The 20923-nt window shown below is 31.8% G+C and overlaps 1 protein-coding gene and 1 long non-coding RNA gene across 2 annotated transcripts; one reads left to right on the top strand and one right to left on the bottom strand.

Annotated features, from left to right (window-relative positions):
- Nucleotides 1-1062, bottom strand: LOC130896671 (uncharacterized). The gene is made up of 2 exons (XR_009059602.1): nt 601-1062; nt 1-505 (listed from the first exon to the last, which is right to left on the bottom strand). It is a non-coding gene; the product is annotated as an uncharacterized LOC130896671 (long non-coding RNA).
- Nucleotides 1063-1143: 81 nt separating this feature from the next.
- Nucleotides 1144-10963, top strand: LOC130896668 (elongator complex protein 5). Its single transcript, XM_057804918.1, has 5 exons — nt 1144-1348; nt 1399-1725; nt 3624-3799; nt 10017-10204; nt 10266-10963. Exons 1-5 carry the CDS (start codon nt 1294-1296, stop codon nt 10366-10368), a joined length of 849 nt encoding a protein of 282 aa, XP_057660901.1. The 5' UTR covers nt 1144-1293; the 3' UTR covers nt 10369-10963.
- Nucleotides 10964-20923: the final 9960 nt, after the last annotated feature.

The following is a 20923-nucleotide window of genomic DNA, read 5'->3' as shown; positions in this document are numbered from 1 at the left end:
AATTCTAAATTGATTGTTTTATTTATATAAAATATTATTTAATATACATTACTATATCACTTTTCTTCAACTTTTCATTACTTAGACCTTTTTATATTTTTCTTCATGAGCTCTTTCTCTATTTCTTCGTTTTTTTGCTCTCCTTTGTTATGTGTGGACCTGTTATAGTTCTTATTATCTTTCTCTCTGTTCTTTTAAGTTCTTAGACTGAAACCAGATTTACACATTCTCTTTGTTTTAATGGTAAGTTAATATTTCTAAATCAAAAGCGTTTGTGCCCTTGAGTGGATGCGAATGGACTAACTGGCTTGGTGCGAAATGGGCCTTAGGGTCTTGTACATTTTTTTTGTTTGGTTATGTTTGTTCCACAGGCTTGATACCATTTTTGTATCCTTTCCATTGTCCGGTCTCTTGCTGTTTGTTATTCCTATAGTTAAAGGTCGATACTGTCTAAAATTATATTTGTTAGTTTTCAGTTGGTTTGCTATCTCATTTTGTTTTCCACCTAAGTGAAAATAAATATGTTAATAATTGGAATATTGTCTTTTATTTAAACTAGAGTTTTGGAAGTATATCTTTACAATAATAAGGACTACTTACAATAATTCAATATTCTAGGTCTGTGTTTTATATTATGACTGGAAAACCCTTGTTTTTACTTTTAGGAAATTTTTAGGAAATATATATATATCGTTTTCAGACAATAATATTTTCCTCTTCGGATGAGCTTGAACTTAATGTAGCACGAAAACTAGCAGTTGTGTCACAAGCCTTTTATTTTTTAAGACTTATTAAAAAGATGCCTGGGTCAGCTTAAAATTCAAACATAACCTAAATTTGCATTTGACGTTTGACGCTAAAAAAAATTTTGATTTGAATCTGTCTCAAGCATTTTTGAATTATTAAATGCATTCCAACAATAAGCCCTGGACTGTGCTAGACTAATAAGAGATTTTGAAATATTTGAATTCTTTAACCATTCCGGATTTCAGCTTTTTATGAGAACGAGTAGTTCAAGTTCGTTAGTTAGAGCAAATAACTTTATCGTGATCCTTCTAAATCATATATGATTACATTTATACGTATTACATCTATATGTTCTAAATATAGGTGATATGTGGGCACAGAACAAGGATATGTTTTGTGTTTGTGGGTATTACTTTCAAAATATTGACGTTGTCATGCTTGAACAGAATTTAACCTTTAAGTTAACTTGAGGAAAAACGTGATAATGCTTTGAATATTTTGATTACTACTTATGGTTTTCATTTTTTTTGTGTAATTTTCAGCGGGATGCTGAGTAATTATCTAACATCCATTCCTTGTACAAAATTTGTTTTAATAGAAGGTTTGGTTCCATTAATATTTTGTTTTCTCTTAGTTATATTTAATTTTTAGATACTGTACATGAAAAAGGCAAACCTATTTTTGATTTTCTCCTAAAAAGTCACTTGGAACGACCAAATAACAGGATACATTATTTTGTTTTTCAAGAACCGTTTGTAAGAGTTAAAAACCGGATGGAGAATGAAAATTTAGTGCTACATGATTTTGTTAGTAACAATTTAGGATGGGACCAATTGCCTGAAATGTGTTTTTTGGAGGACATGATTAAGGATGTAGGAGTTGATGATGTTATTTTCATTGATTCTCTAGCACATACTATATATGAATACGGTCTAGCAGAAACATACAGGATTTTGAACCTACTTAAAAACAATGCAGGTAAGTACCTATAAATATATTAAATATTTTCTTGTTGATCATGTTTTTATACAAGTTTTGTGAAATGCTGGAGTAGAAATTCTCCATTTATTTATTAATTTGTAACTTAATACTATTCCAAAGAGCAAAATAAACATGAATCGATATAATCTATATCCAAGTATGTTATGTTAACTACAGCTAAAGCATAAATTAAACAAGTCATATCATTTCTATTTAAATACATATTTCACTTGTAATTCTCAAATATATGAACAAACTTTACTACCAGAGGAGCTACAATTGCTAGAATTATAAAATGTTTGATTTGTTAAATTTATTCATATTAATATAATTTTTGATTCAATTGTCATAAAAATAAGTTGACAATATTATTCCAGATTCACCAGAAATAATTGAGTTGAAGTTCTTTTTCTACTGACAGCTGTTATCCATATATTAGACTTAAGATGGGAATATAAGACAATCTACAAAGTATACCATATATCATTGACTATTCAAGAACTATTAGTTCCATCATAAATATGAAAACTAATTTGGGCTGCCAACTCTGTGATGAGAGAAATGTGGGACATTACATCAATAAATAACATTTTATAAACATAGAAAATTAACAAACTACCCAAAAAAATTGAATGAAGTGGCTTGAATACCCTTGTTAGCATATCCAAATTTGCTTGGCACTACAAAAATCTGACTCTATTTCTCATGAACTGTCAAAATTGAATGTTTGTTAGGTAACAGAAAAAACTGGTCTGCAATAGAATGAATATCAAGTAGATGATCTACAGAGATTTTTTCCTTAAGGGACAGTGCAGTGGTAGCTTCTAAAATGCCTTCAAAAGAGATATCCTCCGTCACGGATAGACAGGATATTTTCTTTAAAGGGTTATGTAGAGGCTGAAGTAAAAATGATTATCTAAATAGTGGCAAATGTTGACATGAAAATTTTGGAAATTGGAAACTGGAATTTGAAAAACATATACATCTGTTTTGTAACAATAATGTGTTCTATTAAACATTTAATAGTTGCAAAGAGTTAAGTTGCGCTTGTTTTCCTGAAGAAGTCTATTTGGTTTTTTTATGGTGGCACATATATTAGCAGAAAATGAAGGTATACAGTGGTTTGGAGTGATCAAATGTTTCTGGTTGATCATGATCCAAATCTTCTAAGCTCAGCAGTTAGTACATGTTTGACAAGTTTTTGCCATTGTATTTCAGCTTCCCCTATGAACTCTTCCAAACTCTCCCTTCTGATGGCAGATTGTTGAAAGAAAATTCTGAGATCCTCAATTATTATTATTATTATTTTTATCATATAATCTTTGTATTTGTTGGTGAAATAAAAGCTGTTCTTCCCAAGATGATATAAGATTATTATTATTTCATTAGCCTGAAATGTACACCGAATAATGGAAAAAGTTATGAGGTTCCTTGAAGGACAGACATTTCAATATCTAAAAAATAGATTAAGAAGTCATCAATACTATAAAAAATAAAACTGCATAAAAAACAATGGAGCAGCAACAAACATTCATTTAATTAGATAAATTCAAAGATTAAGAAAAAAATTATTAGGAGTTGATACACATAAAAATCAGATATCTATCAATTATAAAAAAGATGTAAACAATTTGAGTAAAATTAGTAATTCAGTTTTATAACTTTTAGTTTAACTATAAACTTAACTGATAGTTACTTCTTTTTTGTGTATTAAAAATTGATAATGACTTGATAAACTTTGTACAGTTCAAACAGATTTGATTTTGATGTTTATGTAGTAGGTGATCCATTGATTCATATAATTAGTAGCTGTCAACGTGTGATTATATTCGATAGACTGAATTTATGTTTGGGAATATATAGATAGATTAACTAACTTTACCATTAATTTACAGGTGTTCAGCAAATCATAGCTTTGCTGCATCAAGACTTATTGGAAGAAAAATTCAAAATTCTGCAATCATTTGAGCATTTAAGCACTCTTAATTTAATCTTGCAAGACAGAAGTGGGTCATCAAAAAAAAGAATTCAATATACATATAAAAAAGTTGGTGGAAAAGTTATTAAAGAGGTAAATTAATATCAAAGAACCTAGTTTGTTTATATTTATACATGTGTGCATCTGTGTTCATTTATTCACATATGATAATCAAATATTTGCTCAGATTTTTTATTTCTACATGGAAATTCGTGTCAAATATTTGACATGCTTTTAACCATGAAAACATCCTTCTGGCGTCAAATAAAAATTATCCTACAAAAGACTTAGTTGAAGTTTTGAGAATATTGAGTAAAACTTGATAAAATACACTATTTTTAGTATTATGAGTTTGATACATTTAGAATGGTTAGGGATATATAGAGGGAAACCTATGTATTATGAAAAAATTGACATTGACAATATACCATTTGAAATAATAAAGTAATTGATGTCTGAATTGGCCAATAGTGATTTTTAATTTTTAAAGACCCCATTATACAACAATGGTACAGCAAATATGACAATAAGAGTTTAAGGCAGAATTGAATGCTCCACAATGCAATTACCATTTTTTCAATAACCCCACGACAAATCACAAGTCTCATATTTAATGATGAATGGAAACAAATTTAAACTAACTGCGTTTTCATTGTCTGAATTCCCACACTATATTCATATATGTGCTGTTGGATATACTCATATCCTTCAACACACAAGGCAATTAAGTGGAGGGATTATATTGCAAACAAAAGCAACATTCGTTGTATAACATTTCAATGTTCAGAAGAAAAATATTAATACAAACATAATTCAATTCATAATTTATAAATAATACAAATACATACTTATGAAATATCTGCATAATAAACAAGTATATATTGCCAGTTTTCGTCATTAATCATCTCTGCTAATTTGGTATTATGGTCTAAAAGTAAAACTAGGATTTCTAAACATGATTCATATAATCGATAGAGTGCAATTCCGCGTGATGGCCATATCCCTTCTGTGTGGAGAAGTAGATAATCATGAAGGCTTCCCATATCTTCACACAGATGTTTACACATGTCGGCTGATAATATAAAAAATGTTCTCAAACACCTGAACGGAAATAATGTGGGAACTGTCCTGTCAGCACTTACAATAATATTATCTTATAATTATGTCATCATCTCTATATGACTCCTTCCCAGTTTGTTGAAGGTACGACCTCGTAGCTTCGGCTTTAAATTTAAACGTTTCGCTAATGAATTCTCTTGCATTGTCGCAAGTCATTTGTGAAGGGTAATTATGGTGAGAAAAATAATGTCGTAATTTATTGAGTATACGTAGTGACAGAATTTGAATCATTAATTTCACAAGCTTGGAGATATCTGGAAAATAAATCAATTATTGTTAAAAATTGTTTATTTTCTATAGAGAATACGTCAAAGTGAATATTTTCGAATGGTCTTTTAGAAATAACGGAACGGAAAATGGAATTTTTCGAGAATTTCCATCATATTTTGAAGTGAGACAAAGTTCACAATTACTAATGTGTTTTCTCGATTTTTTGGAAAGTAATAAAAAGATTATATATGTTTGACAGCTTCTGTGATACCGTTTAAGGAATGATTTTCATAATTAATAAGTGCTCTTAATTTCTCGAAATCTTGACTACCTATTAATGCATGCCAAGGTACGATAAACATATGGAACATCTATCTAATGCCAAATTCTGTTAAAAAAGGGTACTTACAATTAAAATTACCAAAGTTAGTTGTTTTAATGGATTTCCCAAAAAATTGGATTTATAAATTGAATCTGAAAATAGTCTAGGCTCTGGATTTATAGTTGAATTGCTTGCACCGGGATCAATCAGTATTTTCAAGTCTAAATTCGAAGAGTAAATAAATGGAAGTTTTGGGGCGGAATTAATATTTTTAATATCGATCCCCATATATTCTGTAATTGACATTTTTGAGTTTTTTCGAATTGTTCGTGTTGAAAATTCGTATAAGATGTGAGTGATAAGCGTTGATTTCTTCAATATTGAATAATTCTTCAAAAATTGCATTACTGTTTGTACGAAAGAATTTAGTTGAGGTCTGTAAATATTTGTGGCAAATATACTCATCAGGGTTGGTTTATAATTACTCATGGAAGGTTGAGAGGAACGATTAAAATTTTGTTTACCAGTGGGTTGCGTTTGTCTATAATTTGAACGATTATTTGGTCTCTGGCGATTATTTTGATACTTAGATCTTTGATTATCATTATATCTATTAAATTGTCTAATATGAGAATTTTGGGATATTTGTGGTCATGAGGACTAATTATTCAATGAAGGCTGGTTTCTCGGAGATTGAGTAAACAAAGATGATTTCTTTGAGATCTACGAAAGTTAGCAAATTCAATTTGAGATCTTTCATTATATAACTTTTACATTTGTGTAGGGCTTATTCACGAGATGATATTGATATATGAAGAAGGTGGTCTCTGTAGGGATTCAAGAGACCTGTTTTAAATACCATAAGGGCTTGACCAGTATACATAATTTCTTTAGAAGCTCTAACTTCCCTGTTATTAGAATTTATAGATAGATGTTCTTTGAGAATTTGTGATTTTTGTGATATTTTGTCGTGAAATTCGGAAAATGATTGAGAATGTTTTTGAATAGAAGCATCTAAATCATGTGCTAATATTTCTTCGGACCTGGGATCACCAAAATGAGTGATAAGAGCTATTTTTAATTCGGGCCAATTGTCGAAAGATTTGTTTATAATTATATCTCTATCTGGACCTGATAACTAGAAATCTCGGTAATAATATTTGAATTTTGAATATTTGAATTGATAGTTCTACAGATAAAGGAGATCACGATTTCTTGACATATGATAAATATATTTCGTTTTATATGTAATGAAAGTTCATATGCAAATTGTATTCCAAATTAATCTTATATTATGAAAAAAAAAAAATATGATCTACAATTTAAGAATAATTGCTATCCGATAAATTAAAATTAAAAGAAAAGACTTACAGAAAGATACATTTCCTTGTTTCGAATTCTCTGAAGGAACTATTCTCGAATACTGTCAAATTTCTTGATAGAAAATGTAGCTATTTACAACACAGAAGGTGTACTTAACTACCGACAGTATCATGTTCGCAGCGCCAGTTGAATTTCGAAAGTAAAAAATTACTTTTTTAAAAAGATTTTATTTAAAACTTAGTGATTCTTAACAGTTGGTGATTTGAACATTGAATCTTTTTCTAGAATTGTTTAACAAATAAAAATGAGACAAGATTGCTGAATACAGTAAAATAAAATATATTATTGGATATTTATTGTGTTAACAGGATGTCTATATATGTCTGCAGATAATATAAAAAAATGTTCTCAAACAGCTGAACACAAATATTGTCAACAGTAGCTGTCTCTAAATTTAGATGGTTCTTAATTATTCTGGATCTGGTTAGATGATTCTAGTCTCTTAAATATTGGTTGGTTGGCGAATATTGGCACTTGATGACAGTTAGAAGTAGCTTTAAGGTTTTTATTATTAACTTTTGAATTTCTTCAAGGTTTTCGAATAATATTTCTACGAGTCTTAATAAATCTTTCGTTTTGATTATACTTAGGCGCACAATACCCACTTTTGCAAAAGATATAGAATTTTGTACATCTTGTAATATCAAATTTAAAATTTCGTACCTGATTGAGTACGTCTTAATGAAAATATTACTATTGTTATAATAATTTCGAATAAATGATTTTATGGTATTAATTTTGTTTTCCAACAGTTTTTCGTTTTTGTTTATTTGTAGAATAGTTGAATTAAAATCGTCAATTAAAGAAATAGCTAAATTATTTTGTATTTTGATCGTTTGTGATAAGGAATTTTTATTTTGTTGAAGTTCTTCAATACGTTTGCCATCGTTAGCATCTAAATTTCCGTTGATAACTTTAAAAATTGAACTAGGCCCATTGACTAATCCACATTTTGTTCTCAGATGATGAGCTAATAATTCGCTTAATTTATTTTCTATATGATTTCATATAAAATTAACTGTATTTAAATTATTCGAGAGCTCTGCTATTTTTAGTTTATTGGTTTTAATTAAATCGATTGATTTTAGAGTTTTAGACAATTTTGAAATTGGATGTTTAAAGGTTAAGATCATAGTAGTACAAAATCGATGATGATATTGAATTAGTTTTGCGCTGTCGAGTTTAACTGGTAGAAGACCGGGGCTATCTTGTAGTCCAAAAGCTGGAGTCGGATTTTTCTCGGGATCGGGAATATGGACAAACTATACGAGGATATGTTGGATTAGTCGTGTACATGACTTTCGGGGTAGACAGCTGAGGGGGGGGACGAGGGTAGTTATAAGGGGTGAAAGTCGCGGCTTTTTTTTGTAACGCTCGTGATCGAGATAGTGCAACAAAATTTGGAAATAAGTAGTTCATGACGTAACTAAGCAAAATCTTCACGGGCGGACAGCTCCGTAGGGGACAAAGGGGTGGCGGTCAGGGGTGAATATGTAAAATTTTTGGCTGATGCTCGTCATCGAGAATATGTCCGCAACTTGCACAGGTTGTTCAATTAAATTTATAGAATCAAAATCCAAAAGAGCGGACAGCTAGGTGGAGTAATTTTTTTTATAAACGGGGTAAATTGAAATTCAGGGGTGGAGCTCCTCGTCAAGAACTCGGTCGAGAATATGTCCGCCACTTGCACCGTTTGTTCGTCTCAGAGTGCAGAATCCAAATCCGAATTGGCGGACAGTTAGGTGGGGTCGTTTTTTAAAAAATAGGTCAACTTTGACCAAAAAGGGCGAATTTTTTTTAATGCATACTATAATTGAAATTTAAAATTGAGGAAACGTTTTAAAGAGGCGTAAAAAGCTAATTACATGTAATAAAGTTAAAAACGTAATACACCTAAAACTTAAAATTTTTAAGTAGAAGAGAAAAGAAATACTTTGAAATAGCGCGCGCTTCTAAAGAGTGGTTCTACTATTTGGGTTGCTATCAAAATCTGGAATACAGTTAATGTATTCCCATTTGAATTATTCCCGTGCCTTTTCTGATTTTAATAATTGATTATTACTGTCTTCGGTATGTAATTTAGGAATATTTGCCTTTTTTGATTTATGTTTAGAGTTTGAACTAATACAAAGAGAACCAACCCTAAATTTACTAAAAACAGTTTGAATTTCTTCTAAAAGATTGTCTGAACTTCGATTGTCTCGGTAAATCGTTAAAACGAATATCGGACATTCAATACGCAACCTGAACAATCCTACTGACTGCGCCTAATAAGTAATTGATAAGGGAGAAGTTCTTTTTTTAAAATTATATTTACTGAGTCAAACTACAAATTAACTATCCCGACAATGTTTGTTCGGTACAACAGTATTACAGTTACTATATTACAGCAGAAAACATGTTATTTTTTATTATATTAATTGTTCTTATGGGTGGAAATGACATAATTCGCTCAAACCTCGATATTTACGTATAGCCCAGAAAATTTCAATACTTTGCTATTTTGTATATAGAATATAAAGATTTTCTCTTGTATTCATTCGTTCTAAGATTTAAAGCAAAACCACATAACATTCGTATCAATAGATTATCCGATTTACAATTCGATTACTTGAAGATTTTTCAACATAAACACTATACAAGGATTGCTATTCAAGTTTTGATATATGGCAACATTGATATAAATTCTCTTTCAGCTATTGGTATATTTGAAGAAATTAAAAGTAAGCAGCTAACAAATGAACAGCTCATTTATTAGTAGAAGACAAAAAAAAATCAAATTACAATCAACATACAAAATAGACATTTCGCCGTTTCCAATCAGTAGCAAACAAGTTATAGCTTCCAAATCACATTTATATTTTACTTCTAACAATATAACTTCATATTCGAAATAAATATTTGTCGGATCCAATATTTTAATTTCTATAATTATTTTCTCATTAATTTTCAAAATAATGTGTGTCCTCACATATAATTGTGTTGTACTTTGCGTATTGTTATGAAGTTTTTTGAAAAAAATAATGATTATGATTAAAAAATCCATACGACGATCGAAGTAAGAACTGCAGATACTTAGTTTTCAGCACGTAAAATCAGTATTTCAATGTACTTTTACCCTCACAATTTTACTTGAGATTTGGAGGATAAAGTGCTAAACAAGTGAAATCACTCTCACAGTAACAATTTTTACCAAAAGGTAGAGCAATTTCTGCGGTACAGCCGTTTACTTCATTTATTTGTCTACCTAATGTAGAGAAATTACCTTTTTTTTAGACCGAGGAATTTTGGTTTGAAGGAGAAAAACTGATAACAAAGAAAATTGAAAAACTTGATGCAAAACAAATTCTGGAAAAATCTGTATCTTCAGAAATTAATCCTGAAAAACTATCTACATTTAAAATTGGACTTAGTGATGCAGATAAAAAATCCAGAGATGAACTAGTTTTGCCGTATTTACCAAAGTAATCATTGAAATAAAAATTTGTTTTAGGCGATTTTACTAAATTTCTAAATATGTTACAGACACGAATCTGAAGAGAACCAACAATCGGGAAATATATTCTACAAATTTGACGATGTAGACGACTGGGATGAGGAAGACCCCGACGATGACTTGGATATTTAACAAAATGAATCTAGATCAAGTACAATACTGGTGCAACAATGTGTTCATTTTAATGAATATAAGCTTTATTTTTAACAAATTTTGCATGTTGAAAGCTTTTAAAATTTATTTCAAAGTTTGTTAAATTAGAATAAGGGTAGTTGGTGGCAATTGCAATAGGTTGGATTATGATCCTAATATTTTTGAACAGTTTTAAACAAATACGTGATTGCATTCTCGTAGCCTATTGTATGTTAGTCATTGATATTATAACACCAATGGATCGATTTTCTAACGTTCACTTGCTTGTTAAAAAAGGAAGCCTAAATATAGAACTAGTCTTGTTCCAGATTTTACATAGTAATTTTTTTATGAATCAACAAGTGGTATTTAGTCGATATCAAAAATAAGTGACAAAGGTGAAAACATAGTACTGTGTACTGATTTCAAGAAGTCTATAATTAGATAAAATAATGTGCAAATATAAATTCTATAAGTTGATGAATATATGTAGTTTTAATCTGGGTAATGTACAAATATTGGTTATTGATCGATTTTGTTCATTTTTGTCTAATAAAATTAACAATTTAGTTCTGAACAATTGTTGAAAATGTAAGATTTTTATTTATTAATTTTTTAACATCCATTGTTTGTAAAAATCCTCTTATTTTTATTTTCCAGTCGACTGATATAACTTGACATAGTTACTACTTAATTATTGAAATTGATTGGTTCTATTCCTTTTAAATGATGTTTGTATGCTTGATAATAAGAGCAATTGAAAATATTGTGCTCTCTGATGAAATCAGCTTCTTCAATAAAATATGTTCCTGTATATCTTTATATAAGTTATTCAGACTATTTTTTATTTCGGTTTTTGATGTTCTATTCAAAATCGGTTTCATATTGTATCAAACAAATGGCATTAAGAGAAGTTACCACATTATACACCAATAAACTCTAGCCTATTATCTATGCACATTCAAGAAATTCAATTAGTAGTAACTTATCTTTCTTTTTTTTATTAATATTCTCTTGATTTTCTATGTTATTTTCAAAATACATATTTTTATCTTTATCATGTCAACCATTTAACGCGCACCGTTAGATGTAGGCCTCCCAAAAAGAATGCCACAACGATCGGCCTAGCGCTATTATTTCTGCCTTTTTTTTTAAATATTCATACATGTATGGGTAGAACATATATTTCCATTACACATATTAAAAATTGAAATAAAAAATAACATTTTCTAACAAAAATTTGAAAGGGCTCATGATTACTCAATATTACAGAATGATTTTCATTAAAAAATTCTCTCCATGTATGAAAGCACAGGATAAGGTCTGAAATAAAATATAAAAATCAAAATCATCTATTTATTGTATTGCACATTGAAATTACAATTTTACTTTCCGAGCTTTTTGTTCTGCGAACAAATATATGACCTTGTTATAATTAATTTCATTTTCCATGCGATTTTGTATCGCTAATATTGCGTTTCTGGCTCATAGAGGATCGCAAATAATTTTTAATAAGTTTTAATTTGCTAAAACTGCGTTCACAGCTTGCGGATGTAGTAGGAAGCGTGCAGTAAATTCGCAGAGCAATACCAATATTAGGAAAGGCATTCTGTAAATCATGCGTATAAATCTGTTGCAAAAGTTAGAAGCTATTAGCCTTTTTTATGTCACCGAAAAGTGGAGTTTGCTCTTTAAAAACGTCGACTTTTTGGGAGAATTCAGCGGTGTTTAAATCTCGCTCGTATTTTCGAGCCAGATCTGCTCACTCCTTGCTTTTGCAGTTCTTCAGTTGGAATATTCAAGGTTTTAGCACGTTTTTATTTCTGATATGATTCGATCTAATATCATCATGATTTCTTTAAAAAACAATTGAAAACGTTGATATGTTCGTGATTCGTCATCACACATCTCATCAAATTGTGTTTGTTTTGAAATTCGCTTATTTGGCGGAATAGGCTCAACGCCAATTTTTTATATTCAATTGAATGTTCTCTCATTTTTTGAAAAGTCTTGAACAGGCCATCCATTAAAGCGATCGGACGCGCAAAGATTATATCTTTCTTTTGAAATTAGATATTGACTCGATTGATTTCGCAGAGAATATTTGCCCAAATCGTCAAATTCGGAATAAATTCAAAATTCAGTATTGCAATTGAGAGATTACCACCCTCGTACTTAGCTTCCCGAGCATGGGAATTTTGCTTAACTTCTAAGGCTTCCACTACTTCTGGTAAATTATTCAACAGGGCATTCACAGCGACATATTTAGCTGACCATCTTGTCTGCTAGCTTTTTTTTTCATAATATCCCACCGAGTAGTGGAGCCGACAAAAAAGCAACATATTTTTAGAATTAGTCTAAATAGGTTTATAGATTCCTGGCATGATCAGGCAGAATGGACACCCTACAAGATTCAAAGAATGTTACGGTACGAATCGACCAGTTCATTTTTTGCAATCCTGGCTTGTACTCCTATTGGGCTCATTATCATAAGATTGGCCACGACACTGTCCAATATTTAAACCATCAACTGTCAATTTTTCTATAACCTGTTGACAAATGTACTCTCCTGTCTCTCCAGCAACGTCCATGAAATCAATAAAACTTTCAAACACATTGCCAGTTTTTTTTACATTTCAAATTACCTGACTCATTTGTTCTGTATGGGACACATCTGGAGTGCAGTCGAACATTATCGTGTAGTATTTGGCTTTTTTAATGTCATTCAAAATGTTATTCTGAATGTTGAATTGTGTTTGGCGAATAAAAAAATTAAATTCAAGAAGTTTCCTTCACAAGGTTGAGGACATTGTGTGATGAGGTCGCTAGGAGTTTCGCGGGACCTACGAAAAGAAAGACAGTTTGTTAATAGATACAATACAGCATCCATAAAAATACGCAGGATGTCTCCATTTTTCTTTCTGTTTGAATTACCACTACCCTGGCATAATTTATTATACTCGAGTTTCCTACTTACTTATACATTCTATTGAGAATTGAAGCCGCTCCAAATTGATCTCTTTTGACCCTGTATTTTTGTGGGTGGTATTTTACCCTATTTAATTACAGTTTATCACATATTTTTGCAGCTTCGACTATTGTTCTACATTTTTCTCTGTCCTGCATCTGTTTTTTCCAGTCACGTACTCCCAGATTTTCCATATCTTGCACAATCTGATCTTCCTATCTATTTTTTGGTCTACCTGGCAATCTTTCCTCGCTTGGTCTCCAATACCATTGTATTCTTTTTGCTGTAATTGTATTTACTATATCCTCAATTTCTAATATATTCTTAATTTCATAGTTCATTAGTCTTCTATTGTCATTATTTCCAACTTTTACTAGTCCATGAATTTTCCTAATTATTCTCCTCTCATATATCCTTAGTTGTTCTTTGTCTATATTTGTTAGCCTCATTGTTTCAGCGACGTATGTCTGGTCTTATCGCAGTCTTGTAGACTCTCAATTTGATTGCTCTACATTACAGATTTGTACTTACATGCCCCATATCCTGCACGAATTCTTTATTTTGTCTCGTTTTCTGTGCCATTTTGGTTGCTTATCATTGTTCCTAAGTATTTAAAGGTTTCTGATTTATTTTCAATCCTCTTTTTCCTGCCTCTTTTACAATTTTGTCTGTGTTCTCTAGACTTTTTCGGTCTCTTGCTATTAGTGTCAAATTATCACCATATGCTATTACTCGTATTGATTTATTAATGATACTTCCATTGATATTACATTCTCTATTAAGACTACAACTGTAATGTTAAACAATACCGCTGAGAGTCCGTCACCCTGTCTTACCCCAGCATTTATTTCAAATTCCTCAGCTGGTCCGTTTTTTGTTATTACCCTTGCCCTAGAATTTAGCATAGTCATTTTCACCAATCGTATCAACTTTTGGGGTACTTGCAGTTTTTCTATGTCCTTTATAATCGTCCTCATTGTCAGACTGTCGAATGCTTTTTTGAAGTCAATGAATAGCATTTGCATATTAATGTTGTGCACATAGCTTTTTTCGACCACTTGCTTTATAGTATGTATGGCATCTACTGTAGATATTTCCTTGCCTAAAACCTTTTTGATATTCACCTATTTATGGTTCCACTACCTTTTTCAGTCTATCATTTATTAATGTTGTAAGTATTTTGTATACGGTATTAAGCAAACTAATACCTCTATAATCACTATATAAGCTGGGATTTCCTCCCTTCAGTATTGGTATAATCAATCCATTAGACCACTCTCTTGGCATTGCTTTTGTTTCCCATATTCTTGAATATGTTGTACCTTAGTTTATCTCCTCCATATTTTATTAGTTTATTCACTATTTCGTCTGGTCCTCTTGTTTTATTGTGTTTCAATTTGTTTATTATGTCATTACATTCTGCTTCCGTCGGCTTTTCTTCATTCTCTAATATGGTACCATTGTCACTTATATCATCTTCTTCGTATTCGCTGTCTTCTTCCGTTAATAATTTTTTGAAATACTGATTCCATATATCGATGTTCTTTTCTTTAATTACTAGTTTTTTTACTTCTTCTCTTTATTCCCCTTTCCATTTTCTGGGTAAAGATTGCGTGCTGCACGTTTCTTGTCGTCATTTTTTGTCGACTTTTCCTCCATATATTTTGTTATTTACAATGAGTTTGTTATATTTGAGCCTTGCGGTGTGTCCTTGTTCTTTGAGTAATTTCAACTTAGGTAACATTATTGCGCCTCATTTATATTTCTACATTTTCCAGTCTTTCCTCTTGTTCGGCTATTATTTGATTAAGCCTTTGATTTTCTTATTTTAATTCATCTATAATATATGCATTTCTGTTTATTTTTTCTTCCATGCTCTTGAGACTACCTTTTATCTGTAAGAACATTCCTTTTATCGTTTCCATATCGTCCTTTTCATTTTTATCATTCATTTTCTTTTATTTGGCTTAACGCACCCTAACAAGTTTCACGTCCCGTTCAGTTTCGCTAGGCACCAACTCAATTCAGCCCCTAACGCGGGCAGGTAAAACTTGTATAGCTACATGATTGTGGTTTAATTTTGCTATTCTATTTGTATTTAGTCCAGGTCTGTATTTTTATCAGTTTGGAATTCTATTTTTATTGGTTTTTAGCGATATTTGTTAATATATATGATAATTTGCACTTACACAAGATATTTCTGAGCTTTATGGTAATTATAGATTATTACTTTATTCTCAATTTTGTTTTATCACTCCCACGATTTAACTGTATACTTCTCACATTAGATGCAGGACCGTATTTGAGATGCCTCATGTTCGCTTAATCTCTCATAAGTTTTTTTCCACTTTATAAACCCTGTAGAACACAACGCGGATATTGTGCCAGAGAACGATTTCTGGTAAATCCTGCAGCACACACAAAAATTGCAATTTTTATATTTTAGAATATAAAAGCCAATTCTTTGAAGTCTTCGTGATTAGTCAACGTTTTGTACCATATAGAAGACGTTAAATGTCTGCCAGCGCATTCAGTTGATCAAAATACAATGTTTTCTGATGGATGATTTTCTGCTACTAATACAGCCTGACTGTTAAACAAAGATCGTTGCTGGTCGGTCATCTTGATCCACTTGGTCGAGCAAAATGCAAGAAATATCTTCTGACTCAATATTTTTTTCAGGAGTTGTGGCAGATACTGATGGGCCACCTCCTCCGCTAAGCCAATTTTTCATCTTTTCCATAAATAGTTTTCCTTGTAAGACTTTAAATTTAGCTTTTTTCCTATATTCTGCTTCAGATAGTTTTTTTTGGTGCGCTTATAATTTCAACCTGTAAAAAAAAAGAAAAAACTGTTATCCTTAATCAACTTTGGAACATTACTGGGAGGGGAGAACTTAATTGCATATAAATGTCTTTGAAAATTAAAAATAATTTCACGTTGCTCACACAAGACAGTCAAAGCACTACGTTATATACACAAAACCCACTTTTTTAATGATCATCTTAATACCACGAAACAATGAGTAAGAAACTAGTGAATATTCAGCGGGTGGATAAGGTTCCATGTTGTTGACAATACTATATTTAACGTAATGGAATTAAAATATAGATCAAAATTAGTAAATCCCTTGATTTTTTTCTTAATCCGGCAATAACTGACTAAGATATAGAGATATAATGATCGAAGGCGGATATTAATATTTGTTATATATGTTTATCTCAGCCATCATGTAATAAAAAAACCACAGCACGAAAGGCGTGAGTGATTGCATGTATTACATTGGATTAAAAAAATAAATATGGTTTTTTAAACAACACAAGATATATAAAATACTTACCTAGTAAGTTGTGTGTTGATGAGTTGTGACTGATTCAGATTCATGCCGCACTAATAATACAGACAGAATTTACTCTATGCTTTCTTGATTGACAAGAACTGAACAGTAAATAGTAAACGCAAGTTGAATATTTGAAACAAAATACGGTCACGGAGATCAATCAATTTCACTTATCCACTGCACCGGGCGTCACGTGCGCGCGCTGTGAATTCCGCAAACACGCGCGATTGTTAACCTACATCTGCGCGCTCCACGAAAAATATTTTCTGTGCATAAAGTACGAATTTGCCGCCCTCTGAATTAGCCCGGGGCAGGCCCCCTAGATCCGGGGCTGACATTCTCATTCGTTTTTAAACTTTCCCGTTACTTTGTGGTGATTTTCAAATGAGAAGGAAAATAAAAGCATAATGAAAAGCTTATTTCTATTGCCATGGATATTCATTAAATAGTCTAGTGTTTTACAAGAGTCACTGCTCTATTGGATGAATCAAAATGAGAATGTATGTCTTATTAACAGTCAGATTCCAATGTATTAATAATAATAAAAAATTTTCAATTACAAAACACTAGGAAATAAGCCCAAATACACTATACTTATTTAAAACAACGATTAACTCATATGGCGAAATCTCAATGTTTGGCCAGTACTAGTTTCATCTTTGTTAGCAAACTAATCCATCAATGCCCGCGTATAGAACTGAGTGCATTGGTATTGAAATATCAATAATATTAGTTTAAATTTGTTTTGGCATATCGCCGCATTTATGTTATTTTTTTCTAATAAACAGGTTAGCATGCATTTTCTTTAATAATAAGTAAATAACTGTGGCGATTAAAAATTAATATGTGAGTTAAAGTTCCACACCATATCACCAGTAGAAATCGGGAACTCTCCAGTGCCGTAGTAAAAACAACTTAATTCGCATGGTCCTCAAGACTCTTGACCCCTCCTACACTTTTAACATTGTAGTCTTGGCATCCAGGACTACCCACAAAAATGACTACTATAAACAACCAAAACCCAACCCGAAAAATATTACATTTGCATCAAGAATTTCATGTATCTGTATATACTTATCTTCAACCGCAATTATAGACGAACTCGTTAGAAAGAACCAAAACATATATATCAATTCCAATAAATTCCATCGAAGACTCATTTCGACAGCTAAATGTATTCTAATTTCGAATGTATTCCCTACCATCCCCCATTCTGTTCTGAAAATGCGCTCAACGACATCAAACTGTAAATAGGTTCTCGCATTTCATTTGTAAAATGTAGTGCTCATGGGGATGAATATGCCCATGTTATGACTTTCCGCAGAATTATTAATGTTATTCCTGATAACTACAATTTCAGTATAGAAACCTCACTCTTAATTATTCATGAAAACATTCAATACCGTATATTTATTTCTACCGATAGACTGGTGTCTCCTATGTAAACAGAGTGGACACACGGCCGAATCCTGTACAACCCCCACTTCCTCTCAATTACAGAATGATATACTTCCCCACTCCATTACCGCAATCCCTAGCTACTACTCCTCTTTTGCGGAACTTTGCCAACCCCTAACGAATAACCTATCAACAGATGCACAAACTCACGCTGAGCAGTTACCATACCTTATGCTGCTCCCTCCTTTCCATGGCCAAAAAAGAGGAATATCCTCTGACAGCAATATGGATACTCCATGTCAATCACCTCTCACAGAATCCCCCTTACTATCAGGCAATCAAATACTCCGTTCTCCATTATTAACTTCCCATAATATATCTAAGCATCAAAAGCAAAGGCCTAGAACTCAAATCCCGGAAAACATAAGCTTTCTGCCAACTCACTTACCTTTATCACAAGTCTTTTTAAGAACAATTCAACTAAATCCTTGAGTCTCCATTCAAATTTAATCAATGGAATTGTGATGGATTTTTTAACGCTTGTTAAAAGTCCTGAAATTGTCTGTTTTACAAGAAACAAACTCTAAAATAGATAAACTTCCTACTCTAAAAAACTATGAGGGATATCATTATGTCCGTTCGAACTGTGCGAGAGCCAGAGGAGGTACTTCAATTTCCTTTTCAAACGAATTATTCTCCTCCACACTCCATCTCACCACTGGTATTGAAGCTATAGCTGTTACCACCTGGTACCTATATAAACTCACTATCTGCAGCTTATATATCCCTTCCAACTAACCCTTAAAAAACTGAACTTCTCGACCTAATTTACCAACTTTCTCAACCTTACATTATAGTTGGTGATTTCAACACTCACAATACAATGTGGGGTTCAAATTTCACAATGAGCAGAGGAAAAACTGCCGAGAACGTTATCAATTGTACAGGTTCCTGCTTGCTGAATACTGGTTCTAACACACACTTAAATTTTTCCTCCGGCACCTTTCATTCCATTGATCTCAGTTTTAGTGATTCCTTCACTAAATTGGCACATTGCCAATGATCTCTATCACATTAATCATTATCCCATTATTATATTCTCTAATACTCCCAGTCAAAATGACATTTCTCTCAAGTTATATTGGCGCCTAAACAACGCCGACTGGACTAATTTTACCTCCCAAACAGAAACGATTCATCTGCTATATCTTTTTTAGACAATATGAACAACAACCAAAATTACAGATGCTATACTATGAGCTGCCAACCTGCACAGCAGTAAAAATCTTATTACTCAAAATCGAAAAACTGCACCATAGTGGAACACCAACAGCCAATTGCACTAATTTTATACCGTAGAAACAAATCACTTGAAAATCTTATTAATCTCAAAAGAACCAGAGCCAAAACCCATTATATTATAAAATAAAGTAAAGTATCTTCAGTGTCATCCATTAATGTGGATATAAATTCTAAATCAAAATTAGGCAAATTCAAAGAAACAATACCAATATGAAAATTCCATACCTCATGTATAACAATACTGTAATTAAGGACAACGCAGAAATATGCAATATATTACCAAAAACGTTTGAATCTAAGTATAAAAGTAAAGCATTTCTGTATCCTCTTGCCTCTAATGATTCTCTCTGTCCTTAACTTTTGACAAAATCGCAAGATATTACATCGCTTAACTTCACTTTCTTTTATTTAGAACTATCCTCAGCTCTATCAACCTACAAAAATACCGCCTACGGACCAGATGATATCCCTTATATATTTCTGACAAAACTTTCGATTGATTGCTTACATATGCTTTTAGAATACTATAATCAAATATGGTCCACCAACTAATTTCCCAGCCATGGCTGATATCTACGATAATTCCTATTGAGAAGCTTAACCTAGCTGCAACCTCTCCCAACTCTTTTCGCTCTATATCACTCACTTGTACCATGGGCAAATTATTGGAAAAATGGTCAATAAACGTCTCCTCTGGTTTCTTTAAAAATATAATGTAATCTCTAAAGAGCAATTCGGATTTCGACGAACTAGATCACCTCAAGACAATCTATTTGTTCTACAACCCATATATCTGCGGCACTTATAAATAAGCAAGAAGTAATTGCAGCAGTATTAGATATTGTTGGTGCTGTTGATACCATAAATAGACAATCAATTTTAAATAAACTATCCTTACTCAATATCCACGGTCGTATATCTCATTTTGTTCAGAATTTCCTAGCTATTAGATTTTTTAAAGTCTCTGCTAATGGGACTCCATCGTCGACTTATATCCAACTTGATGGTGTGCCCCAAGGGTCCGTGCTAATCCCCGCTCTATTTAATCTAGCTATTAACGATCTCTGCTCTGGTCTCCTTCCTCCGATTAAATATGGTTTATATGCAGGCGATCTATTAATTTTTAGCCATGGCTCTTACATCACAACTACTACTAGTCGAATTTAGTCAGCAGTTAATACTCTAAACAAAAATACAGGACTCTTAGGATTATAATTCTATCCACAACAAAATCCAAAATTATTAAATTTAGCAGACGACCATCGACAATATCCCCCCGTGTCTTTATTGACAACATCCCCCTTCCCGTTGTGTATCACTGTAAAATTTTAGGCCTAATATTCGATTCTTGACTTATTTGAAAATAGCATATAATGGAAATAAAAGGCAAATGCTACAAACTAATTAAACATTGTCAAAATTCTCTCACATGACCATTGGGGAGCTGATAAAAATTCTCTCCTCAAAATGTACAGAGCCCTAATTCTCTGCCTATATATCTCTGCCTCCAAATCTGACCGTGACCTTTTAAACTTGGTGCATAATAT

The sequence above is a fragment of the Diorhabda carinulata genome, chromosome 7 (genome assembly GCF_026250575.1).
Source record: "Diorhabda carinulata isolate Delta chromosome 7, icDioCari1.1, whole genome shotgun sequence".
In the NCBI taxonomy this organism is placed as follows: domain Eukaryota; kingdom Metazoa; phylum Arthropoda; class Insecta; order Coleoptera; family Chrysomelidae; genus Diorhabda; species Diorhabda carinulata.
Note: the sequence above shows the minus strand (reverse complement) of the source record. Positions and strands in the feature narration are given on the sequence as shown.